Below are 21,371 nucleotides of genomic sequence, written 5' to 3' on the forward strand. Positions count from 1 at the left end.
CGGCCAGCTGCAGGCCGATGACGCCCCAGGTCTCAGCGGCGCACTCGAGGCTGGCCACCGCGGCGAGCAGCGCAGCCAGCGCCAGCAGCAGCTGTGCGGCCAGCAGCGGGCCGTGCCAGCCGAGCCAGGGCAGCAGCCAGCGGCGGCGCCTTCGGCCGGCCGCCACCAGCAGCGCCAGGCTGGCCGGCAGGCTGGTGAGCAGCAGGCCCAGCAGCAACGCCGCGCTCAGCCGCACCAGCCGCATCAGCGTCTCCAGGTCGGGCGGCGGCCCCGGCTGCCCGGCGACCGGCAGCGGGCTGATCTCTGGCTCGCTGGCCAGCAGTCGGCGCACCAGCTGCCGGTCGGCCAGCAGCAGGGACAGCCACAGCGACAGCAGCGCGTCCAGCAGGCAGTGCAGCAGGCCGATGACCGCCACGCCGTCGCGCAGCTCGCAGCAGCAGCAGCACGTCTTGAGCCAGCGCATGCGCATGGCGCCGGCGGGACGCGCCGCGGGCGGCCTCGCCAACCGGCCTCCTATGGTGGGACAGAGGGCTGTTAAGGCCCCGACCTGGGCGCCGATACTCACGCTGGAATGGACATAGAAACAAGGGTAAAGCTAGCTGCGGTTTGCCACCTTTTACTGCTGCAATTGAAAATGCATAATATGCATACTGATATTGATGTTAATGTTTTGATGATGCATGTCGTACATAAATGAACGCATACAGTACACGTACCCGGCATTGGATACATATTTACGATAATGGTGTATCAGTGGCCCTGTTGACGCGCCTTGACGTGCTCCCCTTTCGCCCCGATTGGAGATGGGCCACCACATCGGCGGTAACGTAGTCCAACCGGAGGGCAGACAAGGGCGTGCGGTGGGTGGTTCTCACCTGCGTTACCCCGCCGCTCTGCTCCGCCCGTCCCCTGCACCGTCTGCGGCCCGGCCGCCACTGCGCGCCGCCGATCGATGCGCGAACGGAGCGGACCCGATCGATCGTGGCGCCATCTCGGGCCGAGACGGGGGAGGGACGGGCGCCGCCCGGGGGAACTGAGACGCACCTGAGTTCCAGGCTCGGCCGGCGTCGTGAACTGTAATAATCTGCCTTGCATGCCGCAACACGGCGCCCATTTATACGACGTCAAGGAGCCTGCTCAAAGGGATGTCTTGGAATATAAGCTATTTTGAAGAGGTGATTTTGCGGTGCACACGACATATATACCGACACTCGATCGTGGGGAGCCCATGATCGTTGATACCGGCGAGTCTTGTGTGGCCCGCGTGATCTCACGGGCTACACAAGGCTTGAGATCAGAACTAGGCCTCGTGACATGCAGGCGTGCTCTGGCCCCGTGAGAGCGGCCCCAGACTGCACCCACCGCCCTGTGAGAGCGGCCCCAGACTGCACCCACCGCCCTGTGAGAGCGGCCCCAGACCTGCACCCACCGGCCGGCCGGCGCGGCGGCCGCGTGGGACAGCTCCTGCCGGGCTAGGCGCCGGCTGGCAGCAGATCCGTACCGCTCGCCTTGCCGCTCGGGGTAGGGTGTGTGGCGAAGGCAGCAGCTCTGGACCGCGGACGTTCGGCCGAGTCTGAGCGCCAGACAGAGGAGCACTGGACAGGAAACGGACCGGCGGGCCGGTGTCATGCCACGTGCTCGTCCAGGAGGAGCCGACACGTCTTCGTGCGGGCGTACGGACTGTTGAGCGATCCCAAGAGTCCACGCAGCAACATTGTTAATTGACAATTGGCTGGCATGAGCGACCTTGGGCATGTGCAGAGGGCGTGATGTGTTTCTTCGCTGATGGCCATTGGGCTTCGCTTCCAAACGTAATGACCACACGATCATGGACAATGTTGTCATTGCGTTGCCATCGCAACAATTACATCAGCCCAATCTATAGCGTGAGGGTCTGGAGGAGAGCTATTTGTAGAAGACCCGCTGAGTGGAGGACGCTTCGTCGGAAGGCCTGCACTCGGAAGAATCACGCTTGCTACTACTGGCCTACAGAGATGACGGTCTGGAGAACTAATTTGACCATGCGTGAGGTACAAGGTTTTCTCGCCTGTCTCATTTCCGAGCTCTATGACAAAAGGAGTTCTGTGAGCCCGAGCGGTTTTTGCCGCCTTCTCATTCTGCAAATGGACGGGTTATTTGGGTTTGGGTCAAAGAAGTGAGCCCTCAGGTCATGGAAACATTACCAGTGCTGGAGTTCATAGAAGCGTTCATCATATATGGTTCTAGTACCGATAGCTGTCATACTTAACAGGGTGGGGTGACGGGGAAAGGGCTGACGGGATACTCACCGTCCGAGCACTCCAACCGCCCTTGTTTTCCTTGCGGGTCAATATTGGTCTCCGTTGTCAAGTTGGGTCGGTAGGTCATGCTTTGCATTACTTTACAGTGCAGAGATTTGTCCTACGTTCTTCGGATAACCGTAGTTGGAGTTGTCTGACACCATTTCATTTCAGTATAACTTTGATTGCATGCATTTGATCGCTCAAGGGTCATGGTCCGATCCGCTCGGGAGGGCAAATGTTTCCTCCGTCTTATGATTACCACCCACATAACAACAATGTGCTGAAGCGCATTCCGCGCAAGGTGAAATTTTTCAGATGACATATTTGAAGCCATGTGAAAGGCCAGTGACGGGTCAAACAAGGCCACAGGGGGGGGGGGGGGGGGGAAGCATGCGATGTATTGCAATGATTACCATGATACAGATCTTGTGCAATGAAGAGCAAGGCTGAAGACGCTCACTCAAGCCATATTAGGCACATACTGCAATGACAATAAGTTTTCTGGCGGCGGGAGGACAGCTCAGATGCTACATAAGTCAAGATCACGACCGTGCTTGACCTTTGGAAGATCAGCGTTGTCTGCATGCGGGTAGCCATTAGCAAAGCTAGTGGAAAAAATTATTGTCAGTGAAGCACCTCTGCACCAACCACGGCGGGACCTATTAGGGCTACTTAGCCGTTTTAACTTTCGGACGCAGTGTGACTTTGACCCAAGAACTTCACTATTATTGGTTCCATGATGCTCGTCAAAATCATGGTGATAGGGTGGATCGGAGTAAATCGTTATTGCAAGTGCAGATGCCACAAAGTCCGTATAGAAGAACAGTTGGACATGTTTGGCCTGGCTTCGCCGCCGTGGCCTGGCTTCGCCCTCACCCTTAAACACAATCAGGCCTGACGTTATTGACATAGAAATCGAATGTATTTATCAGAAAAACAGGTAGCATATCCCAATGGCCGACTACTGAACTGTTTTGTCCATTTAGCGAGACAACTGGCTGCAACGACCTCCACAAATGGGTTACGAGTCACGACCTATGTGGTAAAAGTGATGGAGAATCTCCAGGACGTATGACAATGTCAATATGTCAGCTGCCGAAAAATCAGCTCGATATGTTAAACGGTTACTGAGTTATTCAAGAAAAGCCCTAGGGGCGGGAAGGGGGGGAAGCTATCAGGCGAGATAAGGGTTGCGATACGGGGCCTTTACCTGCTTAGAGGGTCCCGAGATTTGCCCCCCACCCCCACCCCAATGCAGCGTTGTTGGGATGGGACAAATGAAAATAAGCTCAGAGCAATAAAACCCAAGCTGGGCCAGTGGTTATCATGTTCCCGCAACGTCAGGCAAGAAGAGGTGGTGCTCTGCAGACTACGCATTGGGCATACGTTTTTAACTCACGGTTATTTGTTGCACGGAGCCGAAAGGCCTATCTGTCGTCGATGTGGTGCTGTTCTCATTGTTCGTCATGTGCTTGTATCATGTCCGCGCCTCATGGAAGAACGTCGACGATACTTTGGACAGCGTGACTCGTCCTTGACGCTCTGTGACATTTTAGGATACAACTCGCGCCTTCTTGAATCTAAACAGGTATTTTTATTCCTTAAACATATCAACTTCGGGACTCTTTACACGGTCTATCAGTTAGGTAAAGCAAAAATCGTGATGGGCGCCAAATGACCACCGCAGTCGGCGCGCCCGAAAACACCAATCAACAACACCCCCACCCCCTCCACCCGTGGGAGAAGTGGGTGACGCCGTTCCTATCCATGGCGTGAGGACAAACCCGGAGCTCGCCAAAAGAAAAACAACAGTAGGTCTTCGTAGAGGAGCTCTCCCTAGCCTGAAGCCTCCCGAGGTCCCGAGCGTATGCATTCCATGCAGTAGGTGATCCCATAGGAGGCCAGCTGGGCTGATCCCAACGCCACGTGGATGGACCGTGTGCACCTCTTTTCGTGCGCGAACCTATGTCTGTTTGTTTCTTCGTGAAATTTGGTGTTGGTCCTTGCCAGAAAGTTGAGTCTTATTTCAAATAGCAACGTAACATTTAATCAGGTTATTCAAAAACATAAGGAATGCTTCGAGTCCCCGCAAAAATGGAGTGCTATGGTAATCTTCGCACGTTTCGCTTTGAACAGCAATCGACAATCTGTTGTGCGCATTGTCAGGGTCGGAGCCGGTCGCGCGATGGTGGCGTCGGCGAGACCAACACGTCACCAACGCCGAGCGCCGGCCGGGGCGGCGGGTCCGGGCCGACCTTTCCGGCGCGCCAGGTCGTCGGCCCGGCGGCCCTGGCGACTCTTGGCTGGGCCCCAGCGGCGGTGCCGGATCGCCGACAGCGACCGGCGCGGTGAGCGATGAGCGTTGCCGAAGGCGCTTCCACTGCCGACGTCAGGTATCCTGTGATGGACGTGGCCGTTGCGGACTCGGAAGTCACCCTTCCGGTGATGGACGTGGCCGTTGCGGGCTCGGAAGCCCCCCTCCGGCCGCTGTCCGACGTCAGGTGTCCTGTGATGGACGTGGCCGTTGCGGGCTCGGAAGCCCCCCTCCGGCCGCTTTCCGACGTCAGGTATCCTGTGATGGACATGGCCGTTGCGGGCTCGGAAGTCACCCCTCCGGCCGCTGTCCGACGTCAGGTGTCCTGTGATGGACGTGGCCGTTGTGGGCTCGGAAGCCACCCCTCCGATGATGGACGTGGCCGTTGCGGGCTCGGAAGCCCCCTTCCGGCCGCTGCCCGACGTTGTGCTGTTTGTGCGCTGGTAAGCTCGTCGGACGGTACATTTGGAGCTAGTTGAACGCGTGTGCGCTTGTTACCCGCCATTTTCTGTTGTACTGGTATCATTAGTGTTTGAGCAGGAACTGTAGCTACCGCATGTGACATTGTTAGTGCTGCGGGCCTGACTGAGAAAGGTGCAAAAATTGATGACGCTACTGTGCAAATTACTGCAGCGGTGGCAAAATGCACAGAGAGCTCACTGTGCGGTGCGTTGTGCAGCTTCGCGGGCGTTTCCACGTCTGTGTTTCGCGTGTACTGCAGGTTTGTTCTGGGTTATGCCGCCGGTGTCATTTACGCCAAAATTCTGCCTTTTACCTGTGAAACATCTACTTCCATCGTTTTGCCGGCCATTTCATGTTGGGGCTGCCACATGTGACGCCCTTGTCCTAATGCAGGCAAGATGGTTATATAAACGCAGGGTGTCCTTTGGGCTTGCTATGAAAATGAGATCCAAAATATGTAAATACCATTGTATGTTACAGGTTGCCGGAGGGCATAGCTGACAAATAGCGTACATGTTTGAAAACGGTGGGCTCGGAACGTGTTTTAGCCTTCGCCTTGGCCGCTTTGTTTTGGCTTCACATCTGTCATCGTATTTCTGTGCATACGTTCATGGCTTCCCACCCAAGTGGTTCCTGGTAATAAATCGTTGAAGCTCACTCTTACGTGAATGGATGAGATGCGGCCGCGCTGGTGGCGGCGCGCCGGGCAGGCCGTCGCCGGCGCGCTTCGCGACTCCGTCTGCGCACACCGCGCTGTTACTCGGTTGCCATGGCGCTGGCCGGCTCAAGTCGGACCTCCCAGTCCGCCCTGGTCGCCAGTCGATAGACGTGCGCCGTGTCTCCTCCGCGGCAGCTCAAGCCGAACTGGGGCACGCGCCCGGAAGATGTCGTCAGGAATTCGACAGCTTTGGAAATCGCTCGCTATGTAGTTTTGATAAATCAAACAGTGCATTTGCCGTCGGTACCAGCCGGTGTAAATCAAAATTGTCCGTGCCCACAAGCGTAGTTTTGATTAAGGCCTTGCGCGATGAAAATTCCGTGTAAAAGTGGCTTCTAGCTCACCGTAAAGATCAACTTCGCTCCAACAAGCAGGCGTCGGATTGCAACCATGTAGACCATGGCTCTTCTCACGATATTAAAGTACTGTGCGCACAGCGGTAATGGCCTCCAGTGAGTCTCAACTTCGTCTGACTGCATCAGAGCCAGCCAAGTGGATTGTGGTGTACAAGAATGGCGACCAGCACTACCCGGGACGGCGGATGGTCGTCAAACCCCGGGAGATCAAAACATTCGACGTAAGTGGTTTGGCGGTGAAAATATATCCGCAAAGGTTTTTTAGACGACAGCATCGAAGGCTTTTTCGTCGATATCCCTCTTTTTACTAGAAAAGAGCAGGCATAGTCTTAGACATATTGCTCTTTCACGGAGCAGCTCGAAATAATAAATCAATCATAAATCAAATCATAAGACAGATAGGTTGTCTAAATTGAGCTGCGAGATCCCCGGCTGTGGGCTGTCAGCCTTTCGCCAGACAGAACAACAGCACTGGCGACGAGCGATTGGATTCCGCCAGACAGTTTGTTATGCACGGAATACGCTAATACATAGGCATTGGCTCAACCGAGCTGGGTAAATTCGAATGGGAAGACGCGTAACTTGAGGTAAATTCTTATGACTTGATCTTGGAAGCCAGGTGTGTGATCGGAATTATGGATTGTTTTCTACTTGGATGCTCCTCAGATGTATTTGAAGTGTGCCTTTTAAGATGTCAGGAAACTGCTTGTATTTACGGTCTCTTGCATATGTGTGCAAAGGTCATAAATTATTCAATGCAACGAGCGTTCAGCCAGACCTCCAGGACCAGCCGTTGAGATTTGGCCGGATAACGATGGCCCAGCCTTTGTATGTCAACAAATTTTATGATGCGTCAAAAATGTGTTTGCCTGACATCAATGGTTGACAAGAAGTGAAGTAGCAATGTCATTATTAATCAAATGTCATTATTGCCAAACTCTCAGGTTCGGCCAAACCTAAAGCGTCGCCCACGGTGTGATGCTCCTCCAATTAATCACTGATGCTTATCTATTTAATTCTGCAAGGATCAGGTCAGATACTCTGTTGGCAGTTAAGACGCTTAGCAGATCGGTTCGTGTACGGGCGTGGGCTTCACTTGCGCTCTTCAGCCCCGTCGATGACAGCCGAAAACGGCATCAGCCCGATCTTCGGTCGCATTTACGTGCCATGGCGATCTTGACATGGTTAACTTTTACGCAGCAGTAAGTTTTTAACCTCAGTATGCCTGTGCATTATCTCGCCCCATGTCCTACCTATGGTCCATATCCCTGTTCTCACGTTTGGGTGGGCGGGCGTCGCAGCACTTGCTGGAGGAGGTGACCGTGAAGCTCAGCCCCAGCTTCGGGGCCGTGCGTAACATCTTCACGCCGGAGGGAGGCACACGAGTGTCCAGCCTGACCGACCTCAAGGCCAACGGACGTTACGTGGCCTCCCCCAACGAGCCGTTCCGGCAGCTCTCCAAGACCAGGTGAGCTTAGCCGAGAGTTCTACCCACGGCGCTGTGGTCGCGCCGAGCTGGCGAAGTCGTGGGATGGGCGGGGAGGCATAATGGCAGAGTGGTTTCCATGTGCGGTCTTGATTCGAATCCCGGTTGATCCACGGCCCCCGTGCGCTAATATGGACTGTAAGCGCTGGCGTCCATAAAGGTGTGCGTGACGGCGTGCGCCGTGTCCTCCGTAAAAGTGCTCTCGAGTCGGAGTGCTACCAATCTCGTGGTCAATATTCCGCCTCGTAACAGGGCTTTTAAGGTGTTATATTGCTACGTTGTACCGAACTTTGGATTTGTGTGTGGAATGGCCTATGGCCTCAGCCTTCGTGTCAAAAAGCCTGGCATGCTCTCCATACCAAATATTACATTTACGATATCCGAATGCTGCGTGACACTCAGTCCATGGGGTCACGAACGATTGGTAGTTTGTTTTGCGGTCACAACCACAGCTCTGTAGTCACTAATAGTATAAGCCGCCCCATCAACACGTTCCCGTCTGGCAAGCCCAACGTAAAACATGCTGCATGTCTGAGCTATCTGCCACCCCTTTGCTGCCGCTCCATTCGTAGTTGTTTAGCGCCAGGCCCTCAGATTTCCCAGCATAACAAGGCCTGCGTTGAGTTTTGTTCGTCCATCACGGTGTGTTTTTCCCGGGTTCACTGCGGTTGAAGTAATTAGCACAACAGACCGCGCGGCTATTGAGCGAGCCACACGCACGCCGGCCCGCTTGGAGGTGACACTTGGGGCCACCATAGGTCAGCCGACGCGGACGCCTGTACAACTAGTCCGTGCACGCGCTGATAAAAGCATTAACATTTCTGGACTCGGCTTGTTACAGCACCACTGTCAGCATGACCCAGCGCCATGAAAGCGAAACTTGGCTTTATGAATCCTGCCCGGAAACTCAAAATCACGCGCGATGATTTGTAGCATACAGGCGTAGCTGGCTTATATGTGGGGTGGGTGGATTATTACTGATCGCGAACCGCTGCAACCAGGCACGCCACTTTGTCTACTTTCGTGGGCACCAACACCCCACCTTTCAATATTGACTTGAGCCCCCCCCCCCCTCCAATACTATCATGGGCCCCCCCTTCCTCTAATTAATATGGACTAAAGGGAATGCTCGGTCAAGGAAAGGCAAAAAATGACCGAAATAATTTTTACAATAGGCGTATATCTGGTGACATTACTTTTGGTCCATGTTTATTCTGTGCCACATGGCATTCTGTAGGTACCTTATATGTTTTTGTCATTCCATCCCCTTGATATACGAATCCAGTGTCCGCCAATGTTGGGAGGTCTTTCACCAAGCAGAACTTGAATCGGACCCAGAAACGGATTTGATTGTGCGCCAGCTTTTGAGTATAAAGTGGATGGTTTCAAGGCAGGGTGGTTTTATAAGGTTCGGCAATTATTAGCCATGAACGTCACACTTCAAGAACATTGCGAATGAATATAATATCAGGAACGTTGCACGAATATCACGGACATTCCAGTTATCAAGGCTCTCGCCTGAGCTTGGGCATTGGCACAATGAACATTGTCCGAGCCTCGCGAGCATCCTGGGACTTTGGGTTCGTACGTCCTCTCGCCCAATAAGCGTTACTGTGTGAAGGGCTGTCCGAAACACAGGCGGCTGAACCAAAGGTTTTCAGTGACTTGTACCGAGCAAAAGCACAGAAAGAAGCCCGTGGTCGGATGCCGGGGTTTACCACAGGACCAGAAAACTTGTTTTTGAAATGCATATAACTAAACAACATTTCTCAAAAACCATGTTGAGCTGCCCAAAAGCCTGGAGTAAAGGCGTCAAGAGTCACAAGACGGCGTTTGCATGTTCCGCCTCGGGCACAGTTACGACTGTGCGCAACTTTTGTATCTTGGGATCCGCGTGGTCTTTTCCTGTTGCTAAAATGTCTACTTTAAAGCTGGCACGTGTTGCCCTATGCTCGGTTGCCGCGTGTTAGGCTGCTGTGTGTTCACCTAGCGGTGTGTATGCTTTGCGTAAGCGTGCGTTTTCATGGTGCTCATATAACCGGTCAGGGACGCTACGTTTCGTATTGCCTTCATACAACATCCCTGCATAGAGATTACGAGAGGCATTATATGCGCCGTTCTTCTGCGCGCAATCGGGTCTTTCGCTCCATTGATGCATGTGTGACGAACCCTGAGATATGCTGGACTTGCTGGGGTCCCGAGGGCTACCAGTCCACTACCGGTCCATGCTGCTGATGCCGTCCAAATCATTCCATGGTACAGGGACAGTCACCTGCTTGTATTGCTTGTCATCTAAAAAACAGGGTTGAATTGAAACATGATAACCATTGTTTTTTCATAACGTCGTGAAATCAGTACCTCCTCGCATACTGACGGTCGAGTTTTTCCTGCGACTTTCCTACTCATAATGCCGAAACACTAGGAGCGCATCGCCTTTCTTGCTCACATCAACCTCAAATCATGCCAAAGCGCTGGTCGCCCCATTTATTAAGACGGCCATTCTGGTGACACGGCCGACCAACAGATTTTACCTTTTCTGTTCTTACACGGGTAGTGTATCATGTGCACACTGTTCTGTTCTGTAGTCTGCATGTGTCAGACTGCGCCATTTTGCATAGCATTGTCTTTACGTCTCGGTCCACTGTCCATGAACGACAAGTGAGACCAGTTTCCAGCGATAGTACCGGGCTGTCTTGCTGAGATGTTTTTGTGCATTACACCCAACTGTAAGCATCTAATAAAGCTGCAGTTTCGCATGGACTTAAACGGGATGTCATTCTCCGCACAAGAATGTTGTATAGACTGGTTACAAAATATATCCTTGATATTGGGAATGCAATATCAAGTGACCGAAATCCGGTGATAAATCAGATTTTGGAGATAGGTCAGGCAACCCGAACGGCTGAGCCTTCGACCTATTTTGGGAAGTGATGCCTCTCGCTGCGACCTATCTGCTTTGTTTTCTCCTGCTGCCCGCGTTACTTGCCTTACCTCCTGCGTTGTTCAGTGTATTGACGCATTGTGTGCAACGCGTGCTGGTCCGGGAACGTACGTTCAATTCACAGGGCAGGAACACGACAGGCTGCAGGTCAATAGCGGGACTGTTGACTGTCAGGGGCGGGCGATGAAGCGGGAGCCGATCTCTGTTTCAGATATGCCGACATCCCCGTACAGAGCACCAGTCAGAGCCGGATATCCCTGCAGCCGTCCAAGGACAAGGTGAGATGTAAGCTGTTGTCCTGGTGACGCGTTGCCTGTGTCCGGAGCTGGTGAGTCTGTCACGCCGCTGCTCGCTGCAAGCTCCGCTACATGGAGGGATGAGCGGAGGCTGGTGTGCGGCTCGCAGCTGAAGCGGTGAGGAGCCCGTGTAGTGCGTGTGGCACCGCTGACGGAAATGAGGCGTGTCGATTACGTCGAGGTGGTGGTGCCGGTTGTGCCGACACGACTCTCGGTCGTCGATGAGATCCGCTGCTGGCGTATGGGCCGTGGCCGGCCATGGTCTTCTGACCGGCGGAGGCACGTGTCAGCTGATCATCAGCGCACACGACCGATTACGACCGCCCAGCTGCTCCGCGAGACATATTGACGCGATGGCAGTCGATGACTGGGGGCATCGTACGGCTGGTCGTCAGGCGGCGTGGCGGCCAGCGGCCGGGCAGGTGCGCCCGCCGCCCCTGGCCAGGCCGTGCGGCGGCGGTGTCTAGATGGAAATCGCTGCTCCTGGTGCGCCATTAAGAATGCGAGCACCAGCTGCGGACTGGATCGGCATTAAAAATGCGAGCACCAGCTGCGGACTGGATCGGCATTAAGAATGCGAGCACCAGCTGCGGACTGGATCGGCATTCAGAATGCGAGCACCAGCTGCGGACTGGGTCGGCATTAAGAATGCGAGCACCAGCTGCGGACTGGATCGGCATTAAGAATGCGAGCACCAGCTGCGGACTGGATCGGCATTAAGAATGCGAGCACCAGCTGCGGACTGGATCGGCATTAAGAATGCGAGCACCAGCTGCGGACTGGATCGGCATTAAGAATGCGAGCGTCGGCGGTGAGTTGCCGTCAGGGAAAAGGATTTGTTTCGTTCTTTGAGCGGGTTGTAAGCAAGAATACCCCGCATTTTTCAAACACTTTCGGAAACGCTCCAAGAACTTCCGGATTTAAAGGTTCCCATGCGTCTTTGAAGTGCACCTGAAACTGGCCTCGCTGCAGCAAGATCAAAACAGACAAGCTAAACATCGCTGTTAACTTCTCCGTTAGTGGTCTTGATATGTCGCCACACTCTGCCGTACAGGGGGGCTGCAAGTGCAGCCTGCTCGGCGAGACCAATCATTCTGGCGTGATGCACTCGGTCCGCTACACGGTCACTGTAAACATATTCGAGTATAATGACTGTAGTCCAGCCCCATCCTTGCGCCGCGCCAACAGCTGTGAACCATACGTGCTGTACTTCAAGCTGGCCAATCCCTGACCTGGTGTTGACCGAAATGCCACAACTCGAGGGCGTTAGCGTCCCCCCATACCCGCCGTGCCCATACCCACCTGTAGTCCCGCCAGCCTTTGTGCTTGCTAGCTTTAGCAGTGTCTTCGTGACCGAAGAAACCCACCATGAAAAGGCCTGGTAAAAAGCACGTTGTCGGGTTAGCATCGCCGATATGTATTACTGGTTCTTAGGCTCCTATACTTGCTTTAAAGATGCTATGTAAAACATGGTGACCCGAGAGTGACGTTCTTGCAACTGCCGATCATATAGCTGATATCCAAATGACTGGTTATCGAAGAAGCAACGCTTACGTCGAATTGGTCGATGTTCTGAAAAACTATATATATATATATATATATATATATATATATATATATATATATATATATATATATATATATGTCTGTGTGTGTGTGTGTGTGTGTGTGTGTGTGTGTGTGTGTGTGTGTGTGTGTGTGTGTGTGTGTGTGTGTGTGTGTGTGTGTGTGTGTGTGTGTGTGTGTGATTTATTGATATTATACATAAAGGAAATAGGACTGAGTACTGCAAAACTATATACACATATTTAAATGTGTATGTTTAAATACATAAGTAAAAAATACTGAGTGATGTGACCGTCTTTCCTTCTTAAGCAATTTCCCGATTCATCTAATGTCAAAATTGTCCTATATACAGTACCTCAGAAGAACACGTTTCACGTCCGCGTTCATTCCATTCAGCGGCAGCCCCGGAAATGCGGCACGGCCTACAGCTGCATGTGCCAACCGGCCAACTTTCCCGCGTCATTCGTTCTTAAGTCCAGACGGGTTAAGCCAAATGGTAAGTGAACAGGGACCAAGGGCCCGTCAAGGGTTCATTGCCTACAACCCATTAATCCCAAGCTGTCGTGCACTCAACTCCATTACGATCGCTACGAAAGCATCGTGATTAAACCGTGGCTAACTGTACAAGGAAAAGTCTGTTGTCATTTCCATCTGACGGGCTTCCTGGTGACCTGTTATGTCGTGTCCCTGAGAGCATAGCAGTTGACAATCCGCCCGCCTTCACCGTAGCGACGCTCATGGCGCCTAGATCTGTAGTGGGCGTAAAGATTGCAGTCGAACCCACCATTTTTCGCTAATCTTTTTGTTAATTTTGTTTCGTAGAAGCTCAAGCCACCCGCTTCATATCTGAGTAGGCTCAGCGCCCGAGTCCCCACATATCCATCGCCACCACCATCACCTCCTCGCCGGTCGCGGTCTTTGGTGACCCGAGCCACCCGCTTCATATCTGAGTAGGCTCAGCGCCCGAGTCCCCACATATCCATCGCCACCACCATCACCTCCTCGCCGGTCGCGGTCTGTGGCGACCCGAGACGGACGTTGTTGACGGGCTGGCGGGCCGACGGTGGGGGCCGACGGCCGGGGCCGGGGCCGGTGCGCAGTCGGCCGCCGGCGGACCGCGGCGGGCCCAGCCAGCAGAGGTCACCCGCGGCGGCTGATCGTCGGCCCTGCACCGCCGCCTCCACGTATCGATTGGTAGACGGTGCAGGCAGCAGCGAGGCGCGCGCCTGATCCGGAACTATGGGCACGGGTTACGTGGCGCCGTTGTGCCAACGGGTCCGGAGGTCACGCCCAGCGGCGTCGTTATGCCTCGTGTGGGCAGGGAGCGGCTCGTTCGCAGGACAACTCTGGGCTCGTCAGGTGAATTACCTGCGCGCTTTAATTGGCGCATGTCATCGCCCGGTGTTTCTCTATGTATACAATGGTCGCATGCAGCTGCAAACAAACATGCTTCGCGTGCCATCGACCGCAAGCCGTGCCGTTAGCGAGTCCACCTGTCTTGTGACTGGCGCGGGGCCTGGCACCCGCCGTGGTGCCCTGACCCCCGTCTATCGGCGCAGCTGCAGACCAGCTTGCGCCGGCTGAAGGCGGTGCCGTCGCGTTACCGGGACGCCGCCTCTGATGAGCTCACCATCCACGTGTACCGCAACGGCGACGCCTACTCTCCGGCCGGCACGTTCCGGCTGAACCGCATGGCGCGCTCCCACTGGGAACAGACGCTGGCCCGCGTCGGCGAGAAGCTCCAGATCGGCCGCGGCGTGCACAAGTGGGTACCGCCGAGCGAGCAGGCTCCGATGTGTTCCCGGTCCCGCTCTCGAGTAGGTCCAGGCATAGAATAGGTTTTCGCTGTGTACTAGGCTATCGCGGTAAACACAGGCTATTCGTTAACTCATGTCACTGCTAAGCATATTGATATTATCGCAAGCTCTTTCCACCCGCGTTATCAATATCTCCGTTGCGTTTCGGTTGTCATAAATGAAAGGGGAAGTTAAATGCAATCACTAGTGGCCGTGTAAATCTCCAATCCTCAAACCCTTTAAGTGACGATGTCACGTCTGTGACGTCCCGCCGCTGTTGTATGTAATCTTCACGGCCTGACCTAACGTGGCCGACCGTAAAGCCGTACAGCCAGCCGCAGACTGACCTGACCTGGCCTGACCCGCCGCCGCCAGACTGTATAACCTGCGCGGCCAGCTGGTCCGTAATCTGGCCACTGACTTGGAGCACAACGGCCAGTATGTGGCAGCCGCCGACAACGACAGTTTCCGCCTGGTTAACTACGGCGCCTCGCTGGAGCCCTTCCAGAGCGTGACGCGCGGCGACAGGTGAGGATCGCCGGCGCGGGCGGGATCGAGATCCTCCGGAGGGAGCAGGATCCTCCGGAGTGTCGGGGTGTGACGCGCGGCGTCAGGTGAGGATCGCCGGCGCGGGCGGGATCGAAATCCGCCGGAGGGAGCAGGATCCTCCGGAGTGTCGGGGTGTGACGCGCGGCGTCAGGTGAGGATCGCCGGCGCGGGCGGGATCGAGATCCGCCGGAGGGAGTAGGATCCTCCGGAGTGTCGGGGTGTGACGCGCGGCGACAGGTGAGGATCGCCGGCGCGGGCGGGATCGAGATCCACCGGAGGGAGCAGGATCCTCCGGAGTGTCGGGGTGTGACGCGCGGCGTCAGGTGAGGATCGCCGCGCGGGCGGGGTCGGGATCCTCCGGAGGGAGCAGGATCCTCCGAAGTGTCGGGGTGTGACGCGCGGCGTCAGGTGAGGATCGCTGGTGCGGGTGGGGTCGGGATCCTCCGGAGGGAGCGGGATCCTCCGGAGTGTCGGGTTGTGATGCGCGGCGTCAGGTGAGGATCGCTGGTGCGGGTGGGGTCGGGATCCTCCAGAGTGTCAGAGCGCGGTGACCAGCATGAAGTCGTGCGATAGGGCGAGTGCAAGCAGGTGCAATTCACGTCAGTCAAAATCGCCATCATTGAATCGGCCTTCACATCCGTACTCAGGCAACTCTCGAAGTGATTCGTTCCACAGGACGTTTTTCAAAGGACGGGTTTAAGTGCCATCGTCCTTATAGCAGCCCCAGTCACAAGTCAGCGATCGCTTCACGGTGCATGCGATCGATGCGGTGAAGCCAAACACCAGAAGTGTGCAGCGCGGCAGCAGCCAGCCAATGGCGCGCCAGAGGCGGGCCATTGATTGTCGCCCGCCGGGCGGACGGGGTGGCGTTTATTGAGCAAACTTGCGGTGCTGTGTGCTGGTCTGCAAATGTCGCGCCGCCTGGAACAAGAGTGGGGCGCGCCTTGTCTTTCCTTTCCCGTGTGATTCAGGCGCCCTCAACTTTGTGGTGTTGAATCTAGAGCAATCACGAGATGGACAGCTTTATGAGGAGAAAGATGACGAATCCTCTCAGTGCATGTACTGTGTTGAGGGTGGCTTCCGACTTACAGCGAGGGGTAATTCGCGTTGCAAGTGCCGAACACCACACTGCACACGCACGCCACCTCAGTCTATCGATCACTTTTTGTGCCTTGGTCTTTAGTCCTAATTCCGTTGCATGGTAGGCACCTTACGCCTCTCGATCCTTTCCTGGCCCGCCCTGACCCGCTGTGTCCCGGACCGCCCGCCGGCGCAGCCGTACGACGACGCCGCACCCACCGTGCGCGCACCAGCGCGTGGCCGAGACGGTACCGGGCCGCGGCCCAGGTGCGACCATGCCCCGCCTGCCCGGCCAAAGGAGCGCCACCGAACCGGTCGTCTCGCGCGGCCGCCGGCCGCTGGCGCGCGCGCCGCTGCCGCCGCTGCCGCCGCTGCGCATGTCGTACCCGCAGCTGATGCGCCGTTACCGCGAGCTGCGTGATAAGAGCGCCGCGCGCAGCGAGCCTGCCATCGCCAGCGACGAGGCGCGCCGACAGCGGCTGCAGAAGATCCAGGACGCGGCGCTGCGAGACGCCAGGAAGTAGGAGTAGATGTCGGCGCCCGCATGGGTGGACCTCTGCGTTTCCTGTGCGTGTGGCGGCTGTGGGTGCAGCAGAAATGTTTATTGGAGCTTTAACGCAATATTTGATGCGTAAGATCATTCAGCGTCGATATCTTTTGTGCTGATTGTCGCCAGGGCGATGGGACTCTTGGCCGAAATCCAGGCCCAAAACCTAAGACTTCCCGTGCACTGGTGTGAGGTGAATGCCCTCAGAACTAAGCCACGCCATCTCGAGGGAAGGAGATGAGCCTATAGAATGCACCATCACAAGCTTTTCACTCTGTTCCACATCAGTGGTATTTTTCAATTTTTTACATTTATTTTTTAGATGTTTACTTTAGTTTATGCATCTGGCATTGCATTGACAGACACAGGGACTTATTGCGCGCCGCACGTATTCCATAAATATTTCGTTGAATTAACAATATTATCTTAGCTGAGGCCTATGTTACCGTAGAATTTCTGTTTTCCACCTGGGATCCCTGTCTGTTCCCAGAAGCGGGCGCCGCCCGCCGCCGAGTCGTGCTCCCCAGTTACCCGCACCTCCGCTGCGCGCCGCCACCGCCTCGCCGACAGATGTCTCTACCAGCACCTCGGGCCTTCAGGAGACCAACAGCGTGTTCAGCTCCAGCACGGACTTGGAAGACGGCTCAGTCCGCAACGTTTTCTTCCCCGATGAGAGCGAGGAGGAGCAGGAGGGCCCGACCCGCCTGTCGCCGTTTTACTTGCACCCGCTGGAGGAGGCCGGGGAGGGCAGCACCGTCGCGGACAAGACGACACAGGTGCCGTCACCAGCCATGGCCGGAAGCCTGGAGCGCTTCCTGGACACAGTGCCGACGGTGCAGGACGCCGACCTGGCGACAAGCCCGTTCGAGCCGTGGGCCGTCGCGGAGAGCCCCGGCCAGGCGAAGTATGTGGTGACGGAGCCGGTGGCGCTCCTCACGCCCCGTCTGGGCGGCTCGTACAGCGCGCCGCAGCTGAGCGAGCCAGGCACTCCGCGGCCGTCGGCGCTCGGCAGCACAGCCGGCTCGGAATCCTACGTCGGATACTCACCGCTGCAGGAGCGGCACGGCGGCGGCTGCACGCCGGCCACGCCGCCGCCGCCCGTCGTCGCCAGCGACGACCGCTGGCCGCCGTGCGTGCTGGCGGCCGGCGGCGGCTCGCGTCCAGCGAGCCGCACCGCCAGCGCGCTGCGCTTCGCCTCGCGTGCTAGCCTGGAAACGCCTGATCTGTGCCCACTGGTGTTGTACCTGGACGGGTGGGGGCCGCGCATAGTCGGCTTCAGGTCGCGCTCGGCCGTCAGCCGCGCCTCCAGCGTGACCGAGGTGGCGTCCTGCCGCACTATGAGCACACCCTGACATCCGTGAGCCCGATCGGAAGACCCGGGCGTTCCGGGCACTGCTATGTGCTCCGGTCTCGCGCGGAGAGACGCCCGACGTGATCGAGGAGGTCGATGACGATGACGTCACGCCGACGGAGGATCGTGCGACCTCTACGAGCCCACCGCCGCAGGTGACCACGCCTAAACGGGCGGTCTCAGCGGAGGAGGCGGTCGCGCCGGCGGAGCCCGAGCCACTGCCGCCGCCGATGCCGCCGCTGCCGCCGCCCCGACCGTCCCTGTCGGGGCGGGCCGGTGGCGGACGGCGCGGCGGCTGGGATTGGGACGAGACACCCATCCGGCCGGAGGACCGGGCCGCTCTGCAGAAAACTGATGCGCTGTCCAAACCAACGGAGCCACAGGACCCGCAGCAGCCGCAGGAGCCACCTCAACTGCACAAGCAGCCGCAGCCTTGGGAGTGGCCGGTGCCAGCTCAGGAGCCGCAGGACCCAACGCAGATGGTTCAGCAAGCCCCGCTGCAGAAGCCGGCGGATTCCCCCGCGCGGGAGCCAGCGAAGCAGTCTACCGAGCCGCGGCGCAGCTGCGCCTACCGCCAGCAGCACCCGGCGCCGCCCACCGACCTCACGGACCGGCTCGTGTGGCCGCCGACGCGCACCAACAGCCCGGAGCTGGTCCCCGCTGCACCAGACGAGCATCCCGAGCAGCCGCAGCCGCAGTCGCAGCCGCAGCCACAACTGCAGCTGCAGCCGGCTGCCATCGACCAGAAGCTGGACGATATCGCGACGCTGCTGCGGACGTTGCTGCTGCAGAACCTGCTGGCCGGCCAGGGCTCGACGGCGGCGGGTCTGACGGAGGATCAGCTGCGCGCGCTGCTGCGACCGCCCGCCGGCGGTGACCACAGCGGCACCGGGGACAGCACCGGCCAGCATCCGGCGCCCAGCGGACCTTGAGGACGCTCGGTTGGCGAGGCGTTGCCGGCACGGAGGAACACAACTCAGTCCACGCCGACTGTTACTCAGGCACGCACCTGCGGCTCTGGTTATCCAGACTAGCTTGTTGGAATCTATCTCCTGTATTTCTCGCGTGTGCGCTGTTTTGTGTGGCTCTCATGGCCGAGTTTGGACCTCTGCTGTGTTCAGACCGTTCTGTGGGACGGGAAAGGGGCGTGAGGCGCGTGTGAAGCCCCTGACGATCGTCCCGTATCGGCAGGAGTCGCTCAGAGGCGAGTCTGCCGTCCGTCCGGGGCGCGACTCGAGGTGGCAGGCGGGCAGCGGCCGACCGGGGACGGCGGCCGCGCGGTGTCTCCCTGCCGCCGGCCGAACCGCCGCAACTCTCGCGAGGCCCCGCCCGTCGGCAGTCGGCGGCGGGCGCTCAGGAGGAGAGGCCCGGCAGCGAGGACGGGCTGGCGGAGCGCGGTCGGCAGGGGCGAGACGAGGAGCGTCTGGAGGATGGGGTCGGCGACGCCGGCGGCGGTCACAGCGGCAGCGGCGGCAGCGGCGGCAGGACAGGCCGTGACTCGGCCTACGGCTCGGACGGCGCCTCGCCCGAGGAGAGCTGCCAGTTTCAGCTGCGCGAGTCCGAGTACCTCAAGGCCACCAAGGTGGGTCTGCGCGCGTCCGCATGGTGCGTCAGGTGAGTCTACTGGTGATCTCGTTCAAAATGCAGGTCCCTATTAGATGCGGCCATGCAAGACATATTTGAAGCCAAAGAAAAGAACAGCGTTTTGACACAGAAGAGATCCAAATGCGTTGTTTCATTGTCAATGAAAGTATAACAGAGCTTCAAGCGAAGCCTCTGGCAAAGCTGTGTAATTTTCTCGCCGTCACGTTATGCTGTCGTTGTCGGGCAGACGCCGCTGCCGGTGGTAGAGGTTGATCTGGACAGAGACTCTGGCGGCGTCTACCGACACCGCTCGACCGAGCCGGCGCCGCCCGAGCTGCCCGACGCTCCTGATATGCGCGCTGAGTTGCCGATCGACCTTCGGCCCGCCCAGGAGGTCACCGTGAGTCACCGCGCCGACCGGGGGTCAGCTGGTCACGGGACAGCTGGTCAGCAGACCGCGCGGGACACGGAGTGGACAGGCCACCACCTGCACATGCTGATGCGTTCACGTGGGCAAGTGGCCCTCCGGGACCTTTCAGGCGTAAAGGCGTGTCAGGCTGCAGATTTTGTATATCGCCGCCTCCCGAGGTCAAACGGAACTATGCGTTTTGCGCGGACATGGACGTAAGTTTCATCTCTGATATATATATATATATATATATATATATATATACATATATATTTATAGCATGCATCCTCGTTTTAACATCAATCTGAATTGAACTGAATGAATATAAAGCACACATGAAGTTTCCTTCTGAATTGAAACTTCACTGCGCAACAGCTTAAGCCGATCATTTCTATTGTCACTCACTATTGTCAGTCAGTCAGTATTGTCAGTCACTACTGAAACGCTATCAGATGCGGGCCTAAAAGAGTAAAACGCACTGGATAAACAACTTGATTTACTTGTACCATGACACCAGAAGTGATTTAATCTTCCTGTAAACCGCCTTTGATTGTGTGTGTTTCAGGAGGAGCTTATACAAATCTAGTGATGACAGCAGTGATGACGACCCGCACACCAAGAACCATTGTCAAAGAAGCGTGGACTCGGAATTGTGTACAAATCTGTCAAATGTTCTGTCGTAAGATTTGGGTCACTTGCTTCGATGCAAGACCATGTTTGTTGCCGTCCTAAACATGCCGTGTATCTATAATACACTGACGTCATGATTAGGCGTTTTAGTTTTGGGCTGGTTATGTTTGCCACAAAAATCAGTGCAATGAGGGTATGTTCCGCAATGATGTTTTGTCGCAGTGGCCAGCATAGAGTGACAGACCCGGTCGCACACAGCAGAAGGCCCTGGTGCCTCACCCTCCTCCAGGGCCGGTATCGGAAGACCCGGTATCGGAAGACTCTCCTCCGGCAGCAGCAAACCCAGGCGCGACACACTACTCCTCCAGCAGCGGCGCCCCACTCTTCCCTCCAGCAGCGGCAGACCCTGGCGCCGTAATCCAGAAGCGTCAGAGCCGGGCGTTGCATCTCCAGAAAGAGCATACTCGGGTCCACACTCTTCCCGCCAGCAGCTTCAGTTTCGCTGCCGCACCAGCCAAACCTGAATGCTTTTTATCATGGTGTTAATGGCAATAGCTTTTCAGAAGTCGCGGCTAAATTCCGTGGTCATCACGTGCCATCCCAGCTGAACTGGCCAACCCATCACGTACAATTACAATACAAGGTATTCACTTATACAATCCCATAGATAAGACAGTAGTCATAGCCTTATTCCGTGGAGGAAACCAAGAGAGTGAAGATGTAGATGGGTTGATATTTCGGCAAGATGCTTTTATAGAAAAAATGGCAGAAGTTAATTCAAAATTACCTGATGATGACTTCGGTGTCCATTTTTTGGCAAAACACGCTTAGGCCGGAATCGAGAGGCATGGATCATATGCCCCTTTCGAGGCTCAAAGTCATCTTTAAAGCACAGGACCACCCAGACAGGAAAAAAGTCAATCTATTCTAATGAAAAGTCGGCGACCAAATCTTAGCGTACAAGGCTCATCATGGTCGACCAGGCGAACGTGATATGTGCATTG

The 21,371-nt window shown here is 56.3% G+C and overlaps 2 protein-coding genes across 2 annotated transcripts in view; both read left to right on the plus strand.

Annotated features, from left to right (window-relative positions):
• The window catches only part of LOC119100764 (replication factor C subunit 1), a 24,349-nt gene extending 18,634 nt beyond the window's left edge, over window positions 1-5,715 (plus strand). Inside the window, exon 18 of the mRNA XM_037223894.1 lies at window positions 4,449-5,715. The gene's annotated coding sequence lies outside the window, so the exon portion shown is untranslated. The remainder of the gene's footprint in view (window positions 1-4,448) is intronic.
• Window positions 5,716-5,877: 162 nt separating this feature from the next.
• Window positions 5,878-20,504, plus strand: LOC119101703 (doublecortin domain-containing protein 2). Its single transcript, XM_037225120.1, has 8 exons — window positions 5,878-6,353; window positions 7,434-7,600; window positions 10,771-10,837; window positions 13,981-14,186; window positions 14,593-14,745; window positions 18,936-19,326; window positions 19,576-19,728; window positions 20,303-20,504. Exons 1-8 carry the CDS (start codon window positions 6,219-6,221, stop codon window positions 20,321-20,323), a joined length of 1,293 nt encoding a protein of 430 aa, XP_037081015.1. The 5' UTR covers window positions 5,878-6,218; the 3' UTR covers window positions 20,324-20,504.
• Window positions 20,505-21,371: the final 867 nt, after the last annotated feature.

This window comes from Pollicipes pollicipes, unplaced genomic scaffold (genome assembly GCF_011947565.3).
Source record: "Pollicipes pollicipes isolate AB1234 unplaced genomic scaffold, Ppol_2.1 Scaffold_4881;HRSCAF=5763_pilon_pilon_pilon, whole genome shotgun sequence".
NCBI lineage: Eukaryota > Metazoa > Arthropoda > Thecostraca > Pollicipedomorpha > Pollicipedidae > Pollicipes > Pollicipes pollicipes.

Bases quoted from the DNA above. Each gene is read 5' to 3' on its own strand.
- LOC119101703 (XM_037225120.1), top strand. From the start codon at position 6,219: ATGGCCTCCAGTGAGTCTCAACTTCGTCTGACTGCATCAGAGCCAGCC. The intron at 6,354-7,433 runs GTAAGTGGTTTG...CGGGCGTCGCAG, and splicing joins GGGAGATCAAAACATTCGAC to CACTTGCTGGAGGAGGTGAC. The intron at 10,838-13,980 runs GTGAGATGTAAG...CTATCGGCGCAG, and splicing joins TGCAGCCGTCCAAGGACAAG to CTGCAGACCAGCTTGCGCCG.